Source organism: Sorex fumeus, unplaced genomic scaffold, assembly GCF_029834395.1.
Source record: "Sorex fumeus unplaced genomic scaffold, SorFum_2.1 ptg000018l, whole genome shotgun sequence".
Classification (NCBI taxonomy): Eukaryota; Metazoa; Chordata; class Mammalia; order Eulipotyphla; family Soricidae; genus Sorex; species Sorex fumeus.
In genome coordinates, this window is record NW_026606075.1 from 19,820,733 (window position 1) to 19,843,904 (window position 23,172).

General features: G+C 42.8%; 1 protein-coding gene across 2 annotated transcripts in view; it reads right to left on the reverse strand.

Annotated features, from left to right (window-relative positions):
* Nucleotides 1-9,906: 9,906 nt before the first annotated feature.
* The window catches only part of ATG10 (autophagy related 10), a 307,540-nt gene continuing 294,274 nt past the window's right edge, over nucleotides 9,907-23,172 (reverse strand). The window contains exons 7-9 of one of the 2 annotated variants that reach the window (XM_056112566.1): nucleotides 11,685-11,782; nucleotides 10,915-11,030; nucleotides 9,907-10,352 (exon numbers count right to left, since the gene is read on the reverse strand). In XM_056112566.1, the coding sequence (XP_055968541.1) occupies nucleotides 10,931-11,030; nucleotides 11,685-11,782 (198 nt within the window). In that variant the 3' untranslated portion in view covers nucleotides 9,907-10,352; nucleotides 10,915-10,930. The remainder of the gene's footprint in view (nucleotides 10,353-10,914; nucleotides 11,031-11,684; nucleotides 11,783-23,172) is intronic. The other variant, XM_056112567.1, reaches the window with a different exon arrangement.

Sequence of the window (23,172 nt, forward strand, 5' to 3'; positions counted from 1 at the left end):
ATTGCTTCAGCCCACCTAGCATGGTATGGTTACATAATTATAACTGAGAAGTGATAATAATTTCTGGGTTTTTGTAAACTTTCAAGTAATCCCAGAAATAATTTTGTGGACATAAGATTTACCTATAGTTTATTATATATATATATACTTATACATAATATAATATAGTCTATTATATATATTTATAGTTAATGGTTTGTGAGAGTACCTGTGATCTTTCAGGTTTTTTTGTTTTGTTTTTTCAAAATAAATTATAAAACAGGTACTGGTTATATCTAAAAGCAACGTCAGCTAAAGATTTAGAGTAGGCAAGAGCACTGGTGCTTCTGTACCACTAGGTGTCGCCATTGACAATACAAAAGTAAAAGCACGCAACCACATTTCAGCAAGCCTTGAACGAATACCAAATTTAAGAATAGGAAAGCACTATTGTAGACAAGCCCTATAAAAATCCAGAGGCTTCAGGGACATATGTGCACATAAAGTAACTCAGTGTCATGGTCACAATAATTGTTAAGTACTTTCAATTTCCGTTGGGGACAACCTTTAGCAACATACTGATGGTAGCATAAGTAGGGCATCAGAGGTTGTAGAATTGGAAGGAAGTTTATTTATCCACTAATTTTCTTTTTTTTCCTTTTTGGGTCACACCCACCCTGCAATGCACAGCAGTTACTGCTAGCTCTGTGCTCAGAAATTACTCCTGGTGGTGCTCAGGGGACCATATGGGATGCTCACGTGCAAGGCAAATGCCCTATCCACGGTGCTATCGTTCCAGCCCCTATCCACTAATTTTCAAATCTCTGACATTTCCAGGAGGCGTTTACAACTCGGCATACATACGTATCCATAGTGATATATTATATATATATATATATATATATGCACAGATCAATATGATATATACTTAGAGATATTATAATGTTTTTTGTTTGTTTGTTATGGGACCACAACCAGATATGCTCAGGGGTTGCTCCTGGCTCTGTGTTTAGTTACTCATGGCGGTGCTCAGGGTACCATATGAGAGGCTGGGGATTAAACCCGGGTCAGCTTCGTGCATCGTACAAGCTCCAACCTGTTAGACTATGTATTATAGTATACAATACATTATGGTATATTATACAGTGTGTTATATGTGATACTTTATATGTAATAGTGTTTGTCAACCATTTTACAATGGAGGGCCACTACAGGTCCATAGGCCAACAGCTGAAAACCACTGGTATAGTATGTTTATCCATGTAGTCTGTAACTATATGGATAGTATAAGCTATATACTATAACTCTCTATCAGTGTGTGTATATGTGTATTTTATAAATATGTAAAACCAAAGTTTCAGGGCTGGAAAGAGAGTAAACACTTATGATGCATGTGGCCAATCCAGATTTGATTGGTCCCCCAAGCACAGCCAGGAGTGATCCCTGAGCACAGAGCCAGGAGAAAGCCCTGAGCACAGCTGGTGTTACACAAAAACCAAAATCATAAAGGCCCTCCCGTTGATCGTCGATTTGCTCGAGCGGGCCCAGTAACGTCTCCATTGGAGACTTTGTTGTTACTGTGTCTGGCATGTCGAATACTCTCGGTAGCTTGCCGGGCTCTCCGAGAGGGGCGGAGGAATCGAACTCGGGTCGGCCATGTTGGCCGCTTGTAAGGCGAACGCCCTACCCGCTGTGCAAAGACCACAAAGTTTTACAAAGCAATTATCATCTTAATATGTACAGTAATCGTACACACTGATTCTATTTTTTTGTATTTTTCGTTGTGAGGGGGCAGGATTTGGACCAGCCAAGCCGTAGTCAGGGGTTACTCCTGGTTCTGTGCTCAGGAGTTCCTCTTGGAGGTGCTAGGGGACCACAGGTGGTGCCAGGGATCAAACCAGCAGTCAGCCACATCCAATGCGAGCACTTGAACCACTGTGCTATCTCTGCAGGCCCTTTCATGATTTTTAAAAATGTATGTATTGGTGTCTGGCCCTGTCTCCTGGAAAAGAGCTCCTGATTCCTTGTAATAAGATCACAGGAGCATCTTTTGTTCTAACCTTTGGTCATTGACCTTGTCCTGATTCAGAATTGCTGGACCTTTGGGATTTCCTGGCAGATGGACAGGAGTAGAAAACAAAGGATATATTTTGTTCTGATGATGTAACTCCAGGAGTGTGCCCATGTAGCTTCAGAAAGGGAACTGGTCACCTGATTAGCATCTTAAAAGTTTACATCCCAGCCCTGATCCTCTGAAAGGGGAAAGGGCCTAGAGTTAGTTAACCGTTGAGCATGCCTTCATGATGAAGTGTGAAGTGTCTCAAGAATCCCAAATGCACAGGGTTCAGGGGACTGACTTCTGGTTGGGTAGCACGTCTACATACGGGGAAGGTGTTGCCCCCTCACCTCTATCCTAACTCCATGGCACAGAACTCCTTTGGCTTGGGATATTTCTGCATCTCTTTACCTGGCTGTTCATCCATTCCCTTTACCATCATATCCTTCATGATTAAACAAGCTGAAAAGTTAAGAGTTTTCCCCATGTCCCCTTTCAGAAAATCATTGACATCAAGTAGGGAATCACGGGAAGTCAACTTCTTGCTGACTGGTCAGAAATACAGTTGAGAATCTGGGACTTGGGATAGGTGTCTTAGGTGGGGGCGCTCTTGTGGGCCAAAACTCAGCCAGTGGTTTCTAATGTTAATGCTGGAAGATAGTCAAAAAAATGAATGGAATTGTAGAACACCATTTCTGGTGTTTGCAATTGTCTTATGTCTGGAAAACCTGCACATGTGGTGTCAGAAACGACCGAGCAGCAAGTAGGGCGTTTGCCTTGCACATGGCTCAACCTGATTTTATTTCCAGCACCCCATCTGTTCTGTGAGCACTGCCAGGAGTGGTCCCTGAGCACATACACAAAACAAGTGTGTTGTGGGTGGGGTAGCATTTTGAGATTAAATGAGAAACAAAGGAGATTTTTTTTTTCCTGGAGAGTATTCTATTTCATTCAAAAACAAACAAGAAAGCCCAAACAAGCAAAATCTCAGTACAGACCAATCATTGATTGCACTTGTTTCATTAGAGTTCCTTCCATTTCCTAGATTAGTAAACAGTAGCTAAGAGACAGAAAACCAGTAAACCAGTATTCTGGCTTTCCCAGAATACTGTTTTTGTTGTTGTTGTTGTTGTTATTTTGTTTTGTTTTGTTTTTGTGAAAGCTTCTATGGAAAAATTCTAGAAGCATCTTTGGCCTTTTCTGTTTGCTTGGGGGCCATGCCCAGCTTTGCTCACAGCTTACTCCAGGCTCTGGACTCAGGAATCACTCCATGCAGGGCTCAGGAACCATATAAGATGCCAGGGATCAGCCCCACAGGGGCCTCAGACAAGGCAAGTGCCCTACTCGCTGTCTATTGCTCTGGCCCAAGCAGAAGCCTAAGTCTTCTGAAGTCTTATAACCTTCTGAAGTCTGGGGTCTAAACCAGGTAGGGGAAAAACAAAACATAGCAGGTGATCATTTATATACTACAGACATCTTAAGAATATAGCTTCTCCATGGTATTTCCCCCATCCTCCCCCCAGCACCAAAAATAGGCTCTTTCTAAAATGCAAATGTGATCACTCAGCTCCTCTATTTCAATTCTTTCAGCAGGTTTTCATCATTTTCAGATCAAATACAAATTCTCAGTGGGTCAAGAAAGCTCCTTCAGACTGGCCCTAGTTCATCTCACTAGCCTCATTGAAAGATATACTCATTTATTCATTCATTTATTTAAAAGATACACACCACCTTTTTGTTTTGTTAAATTGGAGGGGGATGAGGGGTTGAACCATAAGGCAGTGCTCAACATATGTTCCAAGCTTTGTGCTCTGGGTCACTCCTGGCAGTGCTCAGGGGAGTGATTGAAATGGAGTCAGGGATGGCTGAATGTAAGGCAAGCACCCATACCTGTAAACTGTGCTACCTGTTTTGTTTTGAAATGGTTTTTTTTATTGAAGTAAAATAGTTTTATTACAGAAATAGTAGAGAAGAGGGTTTTCCACGGAGTTGGGGCAGGGGGAGGGGGGGAGAACTACCCATTCCTATTGGGATGCAGATGATTCCAGAAGGGAATGGCCCATCATTTTTAAATGCTCTCCGTCCTCCCCTTCCCATCATTGTTGTCATTTGTGTTGCCATAGCAATGTCTGGCTGTGGCGCTGCAGTACATGCAGCTAAGCAGCTTCAGTGATGCACACCAGGGAGTGCCCCTTACACCTGCCCGTGGGGCTCACTGAGGTTTGCACTCCTGCAGCTCTGGTGTTTGCACATGCATTTGTGAGGGTCACATTTACTGGCCATAATGCAAATGGCCAGTTTTTTTTCCCCCTTTTATCTTAGAGGAACCTATTCCTGGTTCTCACTCAGGGATGACTCTTAGGGCATTCTGGGGACTATAATCAGTGCTGGGAATCAAATCCAGGTCTGCAACATGCACGACCGGTACTTTGCCACTGTACATTCTCTCCAGTCCCTCACACCTTGTTTTTTTTAGTTATGAAGCTTGCTGGGGATCAGGTCCCTCCAACTGCCTGGTTGGGATGTGGCCAGAAATCGCTCGTGATGTTTGGGATCACCCGTCAGAGGTGCTGGGATCACACTCAGCATACGTAGGATTTGAACTCATGAACATACACTTGCAAGGCAGATCCTTTAAGCCATTATACTATTCCCCTGAGCCCCAACCTCTTCTCTTTCTCCTGTGGGGCTACCAGGGCCTCACGAACGTAAAGCACATGCTCCACCACCAAGCCAGCGCATCCCCTCCCCCAGCCTCCTTCTTTATTTGAAGGAGGAGGGGTTATCCCATGAAGTTCCTAGGGGGCCAAGGGTCCAGCTGGTGGTGCTCGGGATCTCCAGGGCTATAGCCAGCAGTGTTCATGGGTCACGTGATGGCAGGGGCTAAACTGTGGTCCTGTGTAGGCAAAGCATGTGTCCCTGGCTCTGTTATCTCTGTTATCTCCCCTGGGCCCCCCACCTCATTTTAGGAGGGGACCACACCCAGTAGTGCTCAAGGGCTACTCACAGTTTGGTGTGTGAGGATGCTCTTGGTCATGCTCAGTGACCATGCAATGCCTGCCCTCCTGCATACAAAGCACGTGCTCAGCCTTTAAGCCACCTGCACCTCCCAGGAACCTGTCTGATTCTTGATCACCATGGTCACCATTCACACTGCTAATGGCTTTTCTTTCTTCTCCTTTGTTTGCTTTAAAAAATTCTCCTTTCCGGGGCTGGTGTGATTGTACAGCAGGGGTAGGGCATTTGCCTTGCACATAAGCCAACCTGGTTCGATCCCAGCATCTCATATGGCCTCCGAGCACCACCAGGAGTAATTCCTGAGTGCAGAGCCAGGAGTAACCCCTAAGCATTTCCGGGTGTGACCCCAAAAAAGTAAAACAAACAAAATTCTCCTTTCCTTCCCTGTTGTCTAATCTGTAGACCAGGAGTTGCTTACATCCGGTAGTTCATACTCTTGATAGTGGTGCCTGACAGGATCACACTTGGCTGTGTTGGTGCACTTGTGCCCCCTCTTCGCCCCCAGGAGCACACACTTCAGTGCTCACACACTTGGCTGTAGTTTGCCAGAGATCACACAATATTTTTGTTGTGCTGCCATAATTGTGTTGGACATGTGGTGTGGGATTGGACTCACAGACCCATGTCTGCAAGGCTGGTACTTTTGCAACTGAGCTATTCCCCAGCTCCTCCTTCCTCATGCTTCACCTGGCTGAATCCTGCCTTTCTGGGGACTCCGCTCATGTCACCCTGTGCAAATCTTGCCTGGTGTATGCTTTCCACGATGCATCCTGCTGCCCGAAATCTTGTCTGTCTGCTCCATAGGACATAGGTACTCTGAGAGCCAGGATCCGGCTTCTGGTTTGCTCTCCACACCACCCACACTGTAACAGGAGCTCAGGAGGCATTTTGCTAAAGAGGGCACTCGCGTTGTTTTATCCACACATTTTAATCCTGTAGTATCCCGCACTCCAGCACATGAGCATATCTGCTCTGGGACTTCGGGAAGAGTTGCTTCTGACCATGCAGATCTCCAGTTCCAAACAGCTCAGAGGTCGGGAGAAATAGATGCAAAATTTAATTCTGACTCCTCCTTTTCTTTCTATTTTAAAAGGCTTTGATATTGTAACCTCTGCTTGTAGGTTTTATACTTGAGATCGACACATGTTTTTCTGATTTTTTTTTTGTTTTGATTTTGGGTTTTTGGTTTGGGGGTCAGGCAGGGCACACATAGTGATGCTCAGAGCTAATTCCCAATAATGCTCAAGGGAATATATAAATACATATATATTATATATATGTATATATATGTAGCACTGTCCTTCCGTTGTTCATTGATTTGCTTGAGCAGGCACCAGTAATGTCTCCATTGTGAGACTTGTTGTTACTGTTTTTAGCATATCAAATACACCACGAGGAGCTTTCCGGGCTCTCTGAGAGGGATGGAAGAATCAAACCCGGGTTGGCCGCGTGCAAGGCAAACTCCATACCTGCTTTACCGCTCCAGCAGAGGCACCAAAACTTATCCCCTGTTCTATCTCTCTTCCTTGAAATTAAACTTTTTAGGGAGCTATGTTTATTTTATTAGGGGATGGGCCACACCTGTTATTGCTCAGGGAAGAGCTTCTCCTGATTCTGCTAGGGAGGTACTTGTAGCAGTGCTCAGGGGACCATGCGGTGCCGAAATTAGAACCAGGGTCAGTTATACAATCTCTCCAGCCCCAAATCAATACTTGCCTGGCCTTTCGGGGCTTCTGGCAGGAGCCTGGAGGGGAGCTGGGGTTCTGACCCTGATAGGATGATGACCCACCAGCACTGGCTGTGAGACACTAAAGCTTATTTACTGTTCTCATCTTCCCTAAGTCCTTGTCAGGTGAGGAGGATATTATAGGCTTTTCTTCCCCAAAGTAGAAATGGTAAAAGACTAAAGGAGATTAAGAAAATTAGCAAAGTCACACACCATTAGCAGTGAGCCAGACTCGTCTAGAGCTCTTGACTCCTCTTTTCACAGATCCACGAATCAGAGTCAGGGAAGTCAGAGGGTTGAATTGCTTCATTTTCTCAATGAGGAAATGGACAACCAGGAAGATGAGGTGATTTTTTTCCAAGGCCAGACAAAAGCAAAATTAAGAAGATTGGCTGTTTGGAGCTTTAACTGGCCTTATTTCTGACTAAAAGGCTTTGCACTGCAAGCCCTGGACAGGAGGCTAGAAGAAATATCTTCATAATGTGGAGAATGAACTGTTATTTTAACCCAACAAAGCATTTCCCAATATTTTATAACCATCAGGATAACAATGTTATGCACACAATTTTTAAAAAATGTAAATATATTTCCAGTCAACTGCCAATTAAAAGTTTGTTTAAAAAAAAAAAAACAACATTCTGGATTGGAGTGATAATACAGGGAGTAGGATTCTTGCCTTGTACCTGGCAGCTGACTTGGATTCAATCTCTGGCACCCCAAATGGTCTCCCAAACCCTACACCCCTGAGTGTAGAGCCAAGAGTAATCCCTGAGCACCAAAACTAAACTAACCAAAGAGAACAAAAAGCAAACAACTAAACAAAATAACCACCAAAACATTCTGGGAGGGGAAGAGTGAACTGGCTGGGTCTGGGAAGGGAGGGCTCCATTCTCCCTGAGCAACTCATATATTTTCTGCCACTGACACATTTTCAGGTCTTCATCAATTAGGATAAAAATGTTTTTAACTTTCTAAAACAGCTATACATACACTAGATCTCAACTGAAAGACTCATTTCAGAATCTGTTAGCAAAGCCTAACTAATACCTCCATACGGGTACATCATCCAAATGATGCATTGCTGTTAAGTTCTTGCGTTATTAGTATTTTTGTTCCACCCCAGAAGTGACACAACTTGAGAAATGACTTGCTGAGAAATCTGTGTTTACATTAGGGAGAGGAGGGGGAGATCCCTTGTGGAAGTTGCAGAGATGTTAAGTGGTAAATACCAAAATGCTCAGCAAGCATGGAGGCAGCTTCTCATCCAACATGAATGTGTGCAGCTCAGCATTTTAAAATTTACTTTTAGCTTGTCTAGAAGTTTGAATTAACCTACTCTCAACTTCTGCTCCCTGAGCGAAAGCTCAGCCCTTGACCTACAGACTCCGGTAAGCACTGTCAGGGGCCTGGGCTAACTCCATCTGCTCCCCACTTCGTAGGCCTTCTGGGAACAATGAGGTCTAAATTATTCTCCAAGGGTCTCAGGTGATGATGCTGGGACACATGTGAGCAAGGAAGTCTAGCTGGTTGGGGCTAATTTGGTGGTGGTGGGTGGGTGAGGGGGGGAGGGAGGAGGAAGTGATTTTAAGTCACCCCATGGGGTGCTCAGAGGCTATTCCTATCTTTGTGTTCAGGGGTCACTCTTGGTAGTGTTCAGGAAACCACATGCAGTGCTGGGGAGAGAACCAAGGTCAGGGGAATGCAAGGCAAGTGCCTTACCACCCTACTATCTCTCAAGTCTCTTGCTGAGGCCCTGCACAGAACTGCAAAAGGCCTGTCTTAGGAACCAAAACCACACAGATATATACCACGGTGAGGGCATCCAGATTAGACACGTACCCAGAAGTGTGTGTGTGTGTGTGTGTGTGTGTGTGTGTGTGTGTGTGACTCATGGAGGGTATGGGAGTTGCTGTCCTAGCATTTCTCCTGGAGGACTGTGTTACAGATCCTTAAGTGACTTTAAGGTCCATCTCTCATTGACAGATGGTAATTCACAATCTCTCCTTGCATCTCCTTTAAACAATTTTTCTCCTTGTTCAACTCCTGTCAAATTAAAATGAAAAACAACAATAAAAACTCAAGAACCCAACTCTCTTGGCCTTAAATTATAAAATTTAGATTACAAGTAGTTGGGAATGGAGGTTCGTGATGTGGGTAGGGGTATGGGAGAGAGGGCAAAGGTGGACCAGAGGAGACAGAGTGACAGTGGAGGAAGGCCATGCACACTTTGGTGATGATGAAGGTGCAGTAACTTCATACATCAAAACCATAAGTTATGGGACTGGAGCGATAGCACAGTGGGTAGGGCGTTTGCCTTGCATGCAGTCAACATGGCCGACCCTGGTTCGATTCCCAGCATTCCATATGGTCCCCTGAGTACAGCCAGGAGTAAGTCCTGAGTGCATGAGCCAGGAGTAACCCCTGAGCATTGCCCGGTGTGACCCAAAAAGCAAAAAGAAAAACCCCATAAGTGCTAACATTACTATAATCATGTAATCCATGCAATATAAAAATTAATTAAGAAACAAAAACAATAGCTGAAGAGATAGTAGTGAGTAAATTGCTTGCCTTGCACGTTGCCAACTCTGGTTCAATCCCCAGTACCACATATCTGGTTTCCTGAGCACCGCCAGTGGTCACTCCTGAACAGAGAGTCAGAAAAATCCCCCCACAACTACTGAGTATAGCCCCCAATCTGAATTAACAAACTGAATTAACAAACAAACAAACAGAAAAGTCAACCAGAATACAAAATGTTGTCATGTTAGGGCTACCTTAATACATGTGCTTAGGAGTTGAAGAAATAGCACAGAGGTAAAGTGCTTGCCTCGAATTCAGCTGGCAATGATTTGATCCTCAGTACTACATATATGGTCCCCTGAGCACCACCAGGAGTGATCCGTGAGTACAGAGCCAGGAATAAGCTTTAACCACAGCTGGATGTGACCCACAAACAGAAACAAACAAAAGAAAAAATAAAAACAATATTTTGCTTGTGAAAGAACATGATCTCATAAATAATAAAATATTGTCTTTTTTCTTTACCTACACACACATGCACAAGCATGTGCTTTTGGAGTGACACAGACTAATCCATTGTCCCTGGGTATGACTGTGGTAGAGTAACTTAAGCAAGATCGTGTTTGATGACATTGCTTCTGGGGACATGTAAATCCTATATTTTAATTTTCATCCATCTTATATTAAAATGAATCCACAAATTCATTTCTCTACCAACCTGCATATCAGAAAATGAGATGTGAAGTGCTTGGCCCAGAAAAGAATGACCCGGAAGCACCCTGATGATGTCAGTGTCTCTATCATTGAGTTAGACTCATTTTCAGTTATTTATAGCAAAAATTATATTTGTGTCTTTGAGGCATTTCTTCCAAACATACAGTATATCAGTTGCAGCAGACATTTGCTTCAAGGGGAAACAAAAAATCTATGTCGCAATCTTGGAGAGTTGAAATATTGTAGAGGCTTTGGTCCTAGTTAGCCAGGGCAGACCAGGTAAAGTCTTGGTGTTTTTCATGCTGGAGTTTCGAAGATCCCTGGGCTCAGTAGAAGAATCTACAGAACAAAAAGAAACAAAACAAGAGAAGAGAAGCGGTTAACTGACCAATCAAGACTATTTAAGAATGTAAGTTCTAAAATAAAACCATCCAGTCGCGTGCTGGGGAGGATGTGCTGGGCACTGCAGTGTTCAGGGGTCCGTGCCTCGTGTGTGCCAGGACCAAAGTTTGATTCTGGACTACATAGTCCCCAGAGCACTGCAAGATGTAGCTCAGCACTACTGCCCCCAGGCAATCTTGCATTACCATGTTCAATCCTTCAGCTTGGTTAGTCAAAACCAAATCAGAACAAAACATACCACCCCGTGCCTGCCCACCACCACACACACACAAATCCAGTTTTATGGTGTGTGCGTTATTACAGCAAAGGAAATGCCTCCTAATTGATTGGGCACTGGTTGGCTGGAAAATCAAACAAAGCCAAAAGACAGCGTTGAACCTATTAAAGGAGAAAGCAAAATTCATATATGGTGGGACCCATAAGAGCAACATCCAAGTGCTTCAGAGATACTGTGATATCTTGTAACAGGAAAATATCCAATGCCTACTTCGCTTTTTACCTTGTGCATCACCATTTCATTCATCCTGAGGGGCGGCTCCCACATAACTCAGAGGTAGACTGAGCCCCACGACTGGCCCCACGATGCTCAGCCATGATGTGATGTAGTTGACATTGCTGGGGAAAAGAGAAATACAGGCAATGCTAAAGCTTTTGTATAGATGGGATGGATGGGAGACGTCACTGGTACAATGAGAAACCAGGCAGTTGCTGCATCCTGTATGCCCACCACTTGGAATCAAGCATATTTAGATGCCAGTATCACTGTGTGATGAGGGCACATTGTCTGAAGAGACTGGGGAATCCCTCGCTAAGGAGGGAAAAAAGCCAGAAAAACCAGCCTTGATCACCCTTGATAACTCTAATTTCAATTTTCAAATTTAAAATTGACAGCCTTTGTTGAGAACACAGTGTGCTGGTAATGTGCATGGTGGGTCTGAGGCAAGAAAGTCTGAGTTCAATTCCCAGTTAAACCATCTAACAGTTGACCCTGGTGGAGTCACTGACGCTCCCTCTGCCTTAGAGTCTTCTTCTATAAACTGGGTTAAAGACCGGTACTTAGCTCATAGGGGTGTGAGAAAACCCAACACCTTAATATATCTAAAATACTTAGCACAGGGCTGAGCACATAGCAAAAAAATCAATAAACGTTAGCCATTCTTATTATTACAAACAATATTTCTTTTTTTAGCTTAGTTTTTAGAGTCACAAAAAAGATTTACACTTTTAGAACAAGAGTAAAAGTCAATGTATCTTGATGGTGTTTCTTACCTATTGATTTTCCGGGAATTCTTTAACACGGGCATCATGAATTCATTCGTCTTGCAGGGATGAAGTACAAAAAATGGTTGCCCGAGTATTGGGTGTTCCTGTAAGAATCAGGGTTGGGTCAGAATTGCCAGTGAGTTATTTTGAAAAACTTAATACACAGAAGTTTGATTTACTCTTTTATTTTATTATCTTGACGCCACACCCAGCGGTGCTCAGAGCCTGCTCCTGGCTCTGCATTCAGAGTTGGTTTTTTATTTTCTTATAATCACTCTGGTGAGGTTCAGGGAACTAAATGGGGTTCTAGAGATCGGACCCAGGTTGGTCATGTGTAAGGCAAGTACCTTACTGCTGTACTAATGCTCTGACCCCTGACTTACTCCTTTAAAATAAAACAAAAATTATAAATTTTATTTAAAATTCTAGGTTTTGAAGCTACATTTTGACTTCAGTTTTGATTAAGAGGTATGACCCAAACAAGAGAAGATGCTGAGAGGAGCTGGAAATCGATCACTTGGTACAGTCAACTCCAGGCTGGTGCACATTGGGATTTGTTCACACAGCCTAACCAGAGATGAATGACAGTAGTGCCCTCTCTTCATCACCTTGTATTGCTCATTGGTCTGTTATCAGCCTTCTGGTCTCCCTCAGGATGCCCTTCAAACGGGACCATGGAGCCAATGCATTTCATCAACTCTTTGGGGATCAGTGGGAAATCACCTCCCAAATAATGCTCAGGGGAACCAGGGGTCACTTCCAGCATATTGGACCCAAATGGAGAAGTGGTACTGTTTGGTTCCAATGATGTTTAGGGGTTCCCAAACATCATACATGGTGTTAGAACCTCATATATGCAAGACATGTGCTCCAGTCCTTTGCACTATCTCTCAGTGTCCTCCTCCTCCTCCTTTTTTGTTCAACATAATTTTTGTGAATGCAGGGAGGGCAGTGAGGGGGAGGGGGGCCCCTGAGACAGTGGTGGAGAGAAGGGAACACTCTGAGGGAGGCGGTGCTGACCGCTGTATATGTGAACCCTTATCATTATCAGTATTGTAAATCATAGTAGCACTGCACTGCACTGTCCTCCCGTTGTTCACTGACTTGCTCAAGCGGGCACCAGTAACATCTCCATTGTGAGACTTGTTGTTACTGTTTTTGGCATATTGAATACGGCATGGGGAGCTTGCCAGGCTTTGCAGTCTGGGCAGGATACTCTAGTAGCTTGACGGGCTCTCTGAGAGGGACAGAGCAATCAAACCCGGGTTGGCCACGTGCATGACTCAAAAAAAAAAAAACCCCAAAAACAATACATTTGTGAACAAGCGGTTCAGAACTGACTGCAACCAGGGGGCGGGTGCATGTTAGGGAGTGGAAGGTGCGTCTGTGGGCGGGGCTGGTGTGAAGGATTTCCATTGTTTTTCTTGTCTCTGTTTTTCAATTTAGTCCCCCAACGACCCTGTGAAATAAAATACTATTACCTAGAGAAATTTCTTTAAGAGAAATGTGAGGGAAGAGAATGCGAGATCTTTGGAGAGAGCACACGGGTTTCTCCAGCGGGGAAAGGGCCTTTTTCTCTTCGTGTAAGCCTCCTGAGCCCATGGGGCTGTTTCTCCTGGTGAGAAGCCCCATGGTTGGGACCCCGCTGTCTTTACAGAAGATGGGGCAGTGGAGCCAGGTCAAACTACTGCCAGGTTAGGCATATGCGTGTCTCTGGCAAGCAATGGGGAGCCCTAGAAGGTTTTGCTGGAGTGAGAGATTTATGCAGAATTCTAGCCACATGTGAACAATTGTCATTGTTTCTACTGAAGATTAACCACCTACTACTGTTGTCTAAGCCACGGTGACATTCACATATGTCACCATTCTGGGCCCGTGCACTGGTGTTTGGGCGTGTGGTGTCTGGTCAGGAATGGGGAGGGGCTCAGGGCCAGAGAGACAGTAACAGTGGGTAGGATGCTTGCTTTGCATGTAGCGGGCCCTGTTTTGATCCCTGACACCCCAATGGTCTCCTAAGCGCTACTAGGAGTGATATCTGAGCCAGGAGTGAATCCTCAGTACTGTCGGGTATCACTGTCACTGTCCTCCCATTGTTCATCGATTTTCTCGAGCAGGCCCAGTAACGTCTCCATTGTGAGACTTTGTTGTTACTGTGTTTGGCATAGCGAATACGTCAAGGGGAGCTTGCCAGGCTTTGCCGTGTGGGTGAGATACTCTCGGTAGCTTGCCGGGCTCTCTATTTAGTCCTCCAACCACCCTGTGAAATAAAATAAAAAGGGGCAAGAAGAGCCTGATCCCCCCTTCTCTCTCTTTCTGGTTCCCAAACAGAGATTTTTTTTTTTAAATCAAGTGTGAATGTAGGAGTACTGCCCAAATAGAGATTTTAATGTAATTCATACCCAAATTTTTGACGCCGACCCGATTTCGATTCCTCCACCCCTCTCGGAGAGCCCGGCAAGCTACCAAGAGTATCTTGCCCACACGGCAGAGCCTGGCAAGCCACCCGTGACGTATTCGATATGCCAAACACAGTAACAACAAAGTCTCCAATGGAGACGTTACTGGGCCCGCTTGAGCAAATCGATGATCAATGGGAGGGCCTTTACTTACCCAAATTTAAATGTTGGTACAGATTACAGATAGATTGACAGCAAGAAAATAGTGTGAGCCTGTTGGCTGGACCCTGGTGAGGGGTTAGCTCATGGAGAAGAGCTGCCCATGCGATGTCAGGTGTGGATATCCCTGCTGCTCCCATTCTCCAGAGTCGCCACGTACATGTCCACCTCAATATGCAGATGGACATACACAAGAAATAAAAGGGACAGTTCCCCTCTACTAGTGACACTGGGGGTGAACATGTGGGTGGATGCACAGTGAGGGCCGAGTGAACCACTGCTGGAGGCTAGAGTGGGCTTCTGTGGACACAACCTATATAAGCCTCTGCCGATAATCCGGGTTTATTTTTCCTTCCAGAGGCCACTCATGATGGTGCTCAGGGGCCACAATGGCTATTCGTAGTGGTACTTGGGGTTGGGGGGCACCGTGCAATACTGGGAACTGAACACATGCATGCGAAACATACATTCATACACTCTGTGGCTTGTACCACTTCCCTGACTCCACACAAGGCTGATTCTCACAGCCAGAGCCTGGACTCCCTTCCTCTGCTTTCCCCCTCTCTCCATCACAGACCTGGGGCCAAGCCTGGCTTGCCAGGTTTCTTGTAAGTCCCACTGTCTAACTCAATTCTGCCTTCAACTAATACGTATTTATGCAATGCATATGGATGGATCACTCCACATGTAACTCCAGCAACAGATTAGAGCTCACTGTATCTCTTCCTACGATCAAGACAAAGTCCTGGATCTCATGGAATTTACAATCCCCTGGAAACACAGAGCAGATGAAAAATGAGATAATCCAAATAATAAAAATGCGATGAGTGAAGTAAAACAGGGACCTTGATTCTGGAGGCACTGCAGTGACAATTAAGATTTGGTGAAAAGAAAGGCCTGACCGAAGATGTGCTCCTTAAACAGAGATATGATTAATAAGGTTTAGAAAATGATCAACATCATGCAGAAGGCAGAGAAAGAGTGTGGGAGGCACACAGGGACGGGGAGGGGTGGGGGGTGGGGTTTTATTGGGGTTCTTCATGGTAAAAAATAAGTATTGGTAAAGGGAAATGTGTTTGATATTTGCATGACTGAGACATAAACCTGAAAGCTTTGTAACCTTTCCCACAGTGATTCAATAAATAAATAAATAAATAAAAAGAATAAAAAAAAAAAAAAAGAGTGTGGGAGGCAAAAGACCCTAAAGAGATATAAGCGTGGAAAATGTGCAGAGGAAATGCAAAGAGGAAAAAAAAGTTAGAATTATCTTGAGTTAACAAAATGACTGTATAGAGAGAGGGTTCAGATTTTAAAAGTTTAATTTAGCCTATGCTCATTTTAGCTCATACATGCACCAATGGAAAGTCTAAAGAGACGCAACTAAATATTTTAATGTGATACTATGCTATCTGCTCTAATCAAATGGAATCTAGACGCGCAAAATTGGAAACCCTCACATGCAGGGATTCAGCTTAGCTGTGCAGAGTCCACTACTCTGCAAGATTCACTCTCCCTGTGGCATCCCAGACTGTACAGGCTACTTTCACACTGATCTCCCAGAGAAGCTTCTCCAGCTTTAAATATTCCAATACTTTAAATAATTTAGATACCCATGCTTCATGCAAAGGTAGAATAGATGGTTCATAAGACTACTAAAAGTCTGGGATAGGCCAAGAAGATAGTAGAATATGGTGTGCACCAAATAAAACAAGCCTGTAGGATGGACTCAAATTCATGGGGGTTAGGGGAGAGGTATTATAAATGGCAAATAGTAAATTGAAGTACTTTTTCTTCCTTCACTTCTAGTCCCCCCAAATAATCTACCATATCATACCAAAAGGAATGTTCTACTTTTGTTTCTGTTTTTATTTGTGGGTGGTGTTGGGGCTCTACACCTGGTTGTGCTTGGAGTTTACTTCTGATTCTGTGCTCAGGGATCACTACTGGTGGGGCTTTGGGTAGAACTGGGGATTGAACTTAGGTCAGCTATATGCAAGGCAAGCGGCTTATCCAGTGGACTTTCTCTCTGGCTCTAATGTTCTACCTTTGGATAGCAGATGACGTCTGTATAAGCAAAATTTATTGGGTTTATAGCATCTAGAGAGGTAATATACATGACAAGAGCAGTATGAAGTGGGAATGAAAACTTATTGAACAAATTTGCTACACATAAGTTAAATTAAGGCAGTATGAACTTATGTTGGTACTGCTAGAATGTTCATGTCTGTTAAAGCATATTTAGAACCAAGAAGTTCTTTCTTGTTAAATCCTTTAATTATATTGTTAATACGGCTACTCACCTCTGTGTCTTAAGCAACCATGACTAGTTACAAGGTCAAATTCTCTGTCAGTATTTTCCAAAGTAGGTTTTACTGGGGGTGGGGGTGCTAGACTGAATCAGGAGGGCTGGGGGGTTATAGTAGCTTCAACTGCAACTAGGGGACTAGGTGCTTCTGTTCATTTGCTTAAATAAAAGTATATTTCCATGAGGGTGCTCAACTACCCTAAAAGATTTTTTTTCCTGAAAAGGGGACATTAAGCCAAATAAGCTGGGGGAACCTTTATCCTTTATGGTACTATCCAATACTTTCTGAAATATGTCAGCTTCTCCTAACTATGATAAATTAAACAAGTTAATTTTTCAAATATAGATTAAAAGTCAAGCCTGGCAAGCTACCCGTGACGTACTGAATATGCCAAACACAGTAACAACAAGCCTCATGAAGGAGACGTTACTGGGCACGCTCAAGCAAATTGATGAACAACGGGAGGACCGTGACCGTGATTTTAATACTCAAAAATGATTCTATGTTTTTGAAATATATAAGAAAACTTAACATAAGGCCTTAAGCCGTTGAGAATATAATAATGACTATATCATGTGGAAAACCAGAAAATTTCCCTAATGTGATTAGAATTTATGTCATCTCTCATTCATTCAACTAGCAAACTTGTCTTCTTTATGATAATTTTATAAAGACTTACCCTAATGAAAGGCAAAGCATCTGTAAGTGAAAACTGTGGCTAATATCATGGATATCTTAATGCTGCAGAAGCAAGAGAAGTCAAAGTGAGCTCTAAGACCTGAAATAATACTATTTTTTTCCATTCATATTCATCAATTCAAAGCAAAAAAAAATCTGCGTTCAAAGTAAGGTAGGGAATTTATAAACAATGAGACATTTTTATCAGTGTAGACAAAAATTCTGGACAATATTCTCCAAAAGTCACTTTATCATAGTGGAGGTTTTTAATTTTTTTAATTTTTAATTTTTTTCCTAAGGATTATGCTATCAGGAAATATTATCTGCATTTTTCTACTTTTTCCTCCAGAAAGCCAAAATCAGAGATGAACGCCTTCTTTAGTTGTTTTAGGAATTATGTGTTGAAGTTCCAAAAAATCCCAAACCCTACACTTATTTATTTAACACCGCATTTTCAGAAATGGAAGAACATCAAAACTGTCAGGCTCTTTTTAGTGACATTTCTCAGATTAATTCAGAAGGTAAATTTGTGTGAAAGTGCTACCATCTGCTGTCAGTACTAATGAACTGATGCAAATCTGCACTGAGAAAAAATGTCAGTGTGGAAATGTATGCAGCCAATGAACTGTGTTAGGCTTACAACTCAATAAACACTTCTACTGGAACAAAGTTCTGTTAAATGGTTTTCTGTGAAAATAGAAATGATGGGTCAGATTTCTATCTCTGTAACTCCAGAGGAGTTATAGAGGCACATTCTCTTATGAAATTTAATTTAGCAATGGTTAAATGTCTCATAAAATAAGTCTGACATGAATACTGTGAATTGGTTTCAGAACTCGAAGATATGACTATCACAAGGAAATGATAATACTGCACCTTCATTCTTACATCTAATAAATATGATGAGTTGCTTGGTTCATTCCTTAATTTTCTTGGCTGTCTCGGAGGGCACAAATAAAATTTCCCATACTAAACTTTCACCCAGTTTCATATTCCAGATTGATCAAATTTGCCTCCAACTCCACATGCTTCCTAGAAATGGTTAGGGATGCCTTCCTCTGCCTACTCTCTCAAGCAGTGGGAAATTACTAGTGAGCATTTATAGTTTAAGCCACCGTACTAGCATCTTTGTACAGGTTACCTAGCCCAAAAACTCTGTGGGGAGCTTTATTACTGACACTTTGGAGAAGAGATTTTAAGAGATTATGATACTTTGGAGAAGAGATCCTAAGAGATTATGTTTAAAGATTTGCCCCATTTTAAGAAGCAAAGCACCTCCAAAGCCTTCTACTGCAATGGTCTCTACTGACCAGAAATCATGTGAAAGAGTCTCTGGTTTAGGTCTTATGTTCACCTTTTCAAAAATCTGTATTTTTAAAACTTGAAAACACGTATTTTTATAAAAGTATTAGAGACACACTTAGAGAGACTTTAGAAAATACAGAAAAAAAATAAGGAATAATGGCAGGCTAATCTCAAACTCTGACTCAGACGAAATCACTGGTGAATTTCCTTTCATACTTTAAAATACACACATGTGCATTAGCTTCCTGCTGCAATTCCTTTTTTTTTTTGGCATGATTTATCTTCTAGTAACATTTTGGTATAACTATATATCATTTAACAAAATATTATCATAATCCATGAAATACAAAATAGTACAAAGTCTCCATAATTTTACATTTCAGCAAGATAACAAAATTAGACTGTAGCCTAAAACAAACTCCAAAACAGTTCTTCAGTTTGGCTATAGATTTCTATAATGCTGTAATGTATTTTTTTTTGTTTTGTTAAATTTATTTATTGAATCACTGTGAGAAAAGTTACAAAGATTTCAGGTTTAAGTATTGGTCTTACAATGATCAAACACCCTTCCCTTCATCAGTACTCATTTTTCACAACTAAGAACCCCAATATACCCCCCCACCGCACCCCTCCCTATGCCTGTGAGGCTGATGATTTCTATTTAACTCTCTCTCTACTTTGATTACATTCATTATTTTGACAAGAGATGTACCATTATTGTTTGGAATTTCCCTCCAACAATCATAACTGCTGGAAAGGCATTGTGAAATAATTTGTTTTCTATTACTGGTTATGAAAACCATATGATGTTGCGTGGCCGCGATTGCGGCTGTGCGATTTTGGATTTCTTATATTTTACTAATTAAGTCTGGAGGTTTTTCTGCCAAGTGCTGGATAATTACGAGATTAGTTTCTGTGTGTATGGTGCCATGGCCGTGCCAGAGAGCCGCTCGTGGGGGCCAACTTGTGGCCTCGGTAGGGCGTGAAGGACGAGCCAGTTCCGTTCCCTATGCCATGAGGCTGCAGTTGCCCAGTTGCCGCCGGCTTATACCTGGCTTTCCAATAAGCTCTGACACGGTGGCCACCATGCTGCTGGAAGGGAAAAAGGTGGAAAGACAGACACCCTTTCCCCTTCCGGAGAGGCATGGTGCCATAGTTTAACACATAGTCCATTCATATTTCTGCCGCAAGCTGCTGGGCTCTAGATTAGGTCTGTGTGCCTCTGGCGCTACGGCCATGCTGGAGAGCCACTCCTGGGGGACAACTCGTGGCCTCGGTAGGGCGTCTGTTGCTTTTCCTTAACTGAACCAACATCTACTGAATGTAACTTTCCACTAGGTCCTGACGTATGCCTTTTGGTTTTAGTTTTATTTATTCCTGTGTCCTCCCTCCACCCTTTTGTTGTTGTTGCAATGCCTGAAGCTCACACACACTCAGTAGTGGTGTGCTGGAAATAGCAAATTTTGCTGGAGCATCTGGAACTCCAAGTAACAGTGCTGATGGGATTCAGCTGAGCATGGAATGGCACTGGGCATTCGACTTGAGGCTGCACGCTTACAAGGCATGACCTTTGGCATGAGCTATCACTAGGTTCCATATGGCTTTTGTTGATCTTCTGTAAGTATTTTTGCACCGTTTAATAGCTTTTGCATCTATCGATATTATGTCCATATACATATATATAGATATATATATATATTGTATTTGTTTTGTTCTTAATTTCTCACTGTTCCATAGATTCTTAAAAAGATTGCCTAAAGTATCTGCAATCTTCCATGTCAGATATATCACTCTTCTTTTGTAAGGAGGTCAATATTTATTTTCACTGTTTGTATCTTCTGTATCCTGCATTGCTTGTTCTATCAATTTCAAAGAGAAGATCAAATTGTCCCTATGTGAATGAATTTGTCTATTTCACCCGCAGTTTTTTAGATTTTGATTTTTGTATGCTGAAGCTCTCTCATTTGGAAGCACAGAAGTACCTAGGGTCCAGAGAGGCAGTACAGTGGATTGCATGTGCTTGCCTTGCATATGTCTGACCTGGGACCCATCTCTGGGGCCCCATATGATTCCCTGAGCCCACCAGGAGTGATCTCTGAGCTAGGAGTAAGCCCTGAGCACAGCCAGATGTGTCTCCTAAACAAAACAAAACAAAAAGAAAAGAAATTTAGAAAAGAAAAGGAAAGGAACAAAAGTGTATCTCCCTGAAAAGTAAACTTTTAATTAAAGTGATCATATTTACAGCTGATTATGCTATCTGCCAAAAAAGACTTCTATCCAGTATTAAGAGAGCCACTCCAACTTTCTATCTATTTGCATTCTTTGGTTTTCAGGGCCTAGATGTGACTAAGTGGCAGAACACAGGCCTGGTATGTGAAAGGTCCTGAGTTCATCCTCAGCACCACAAGGCCCGACCCAGCACTTCCAGGGCAGCGGGTGGAGCCTGGAGGACACCAGGAGTGGGTCTCCTGGCTGCAACTCTAATAAAACATTTAAAGATTATTTAACTTTCAATCTTTTTCTCGTATTCAAACGTTTCAGATATTTTCTAAAAAAGCATATGCATGGGATTTGCATTTTTTGACTAAACCTGTGAGGTCGAGCATCTTCCACCCAGATCCTCCAAATTCCAGTAGGCGGGGGTCACACCAACCACCTGGCCCCCTGGCGCCGTGTAATCCCATCAGCGGCCAAGACTCAGAGACTATAAAATCCAGATCCCGGAACCGCGCGGCCGCATTCGCGGCCGTGCGACATCTTATTACCTCAGGACAAACTTGCAGGCTATCCGAATGTAGCCTGCCCACAGGGCAGAGTCTGGCAAACTCCCCGTGGCCTACCAAATATGCCAAATACCAGTAACAATGATGGGTCTCATTCTCCTAAAGAGCCGTGAATATAATCTCAGGGCTAGGATGAAAGAGACGTTACTGGGGCCTGCTCGAGGCAATCGACGATTAACAGGATGATGAAATGAAAAAATGAAATGACTAAACCTGTATATCCCATCAACGGCCAAGACCCAGAGACTAAAACCCAGCTCCCAGAAATGAATGCAGCCCTGTGACCTCTTATTATCTAGTTCTTACTCTTGTAGAACCCGGCAGGATACCCAGAGTATCCTGCCCACATAGCAGAGTCTGGCAAACTCCCCATGGTGTATTTGATATGCCAAAACCCAATGATGGGTCTCATTCCCCTGACCCTGAAAGGGCCTCAAATGTGGCACTTGCTAAAATCTCAGGGCTAGGTTGAAGGAGACGTTACTGGTGTCTGCTCGAGGAAATCGATAAACAACAAGATGACAGTGATATAGTGATACAGTGATACCTGTATAATATCTTAATTATATGGAGTGTTTAGTTCTTTTATGGACTTTGTGATTAGATAACTTTGATTTCATTTCTTCCATCTTATTTTAGATTTACTGTACCTTTATCCATTTATTGGTCTGGGGATCACCCCATAACTCTTGAAATCCAGTATTAAAGTGCACCCCTCCAAGAAATTTGGTGGTTCTCAGGGGCTCCTTCTGCTTGGGGGTCACTCTTGATGGTGCTAGGGTACCACAAGGTAACAGGGACCACCTCTGTGCCTCATGTATGCAAATCATGCACTTAGCACTTGGAGCTGTCTCTCCAGGCTGGTTAAAAGAGTTTGTTTGTGGGCCCTACTCAGCAGTGCTCAGGGCTTACTCCTGGCTTTGCACTCAGGGACCATTCCTGTCAGTGACCAGGGGAACATATATAGTGCCAAGCATCGAATTGGCTCAGTCACATGCAAGGCAAGCACCCTATCCTCTGTTCTATCTCTCTGAGCCTTTTAAAATTTTGTTTTTAATTATGTTTTCAATTTTTTTCATTTTTCCTCTGCTATTATTTTTGATCAAGACAAATTCTTTTCTCATATTTTCTGTTTTTATTGGTTTGAGTATTACATGTTATCTAACTTCTAATAGTTATCAACACACTTTTTAAGTAAAAAAATTCACAGATAAAGCTCAGAGTTATTTAACATAGTTAACTTTACCCCCCCAAACTCAAGCAAATACGACCACACCTCTATTAGATATGAGTTTATTGGCCTTGCTACTTGCATTTCCTGACCTATTAAAATTGGCATCTTTCTCTTATTTTTTTGCTATAAGTATACAATTTCTTCAAATTTATTTTAAGTTTATCAGTACTTTTCAAAAAAACAACCTTGCTTCTTAGTCTAAGCTTTATTATTACATACTTTCCTGTCTAAAAATTCTATTTTATCATTTATTAATTGAGCCTGATCATTTTTATAGTCTCTTCTTTCTGTTTCACAGTTTTAGTATTTCCTTTTATTTCTTTATTTATTTTTTGCTTTGGGGCCACACCTGGTGATGCTCAGGGGTTACTCCTGGCTCTGGACTCAGGAAACACTTCTGTTGGGGGGATCAGATGGGATGTTGGGGATGGAACCCTGGGTAGGCTGCAAGCAAGGCAAATGCCCTACGCATTGTACTTCTTCTCTGGTCATTCTATTTATTACAGGGGTCATGCCCTGCAGTGCTGGGGAGCTTGTGGCCACTCTTAGCAATGCGTGGCCTAGTGGTGCTCA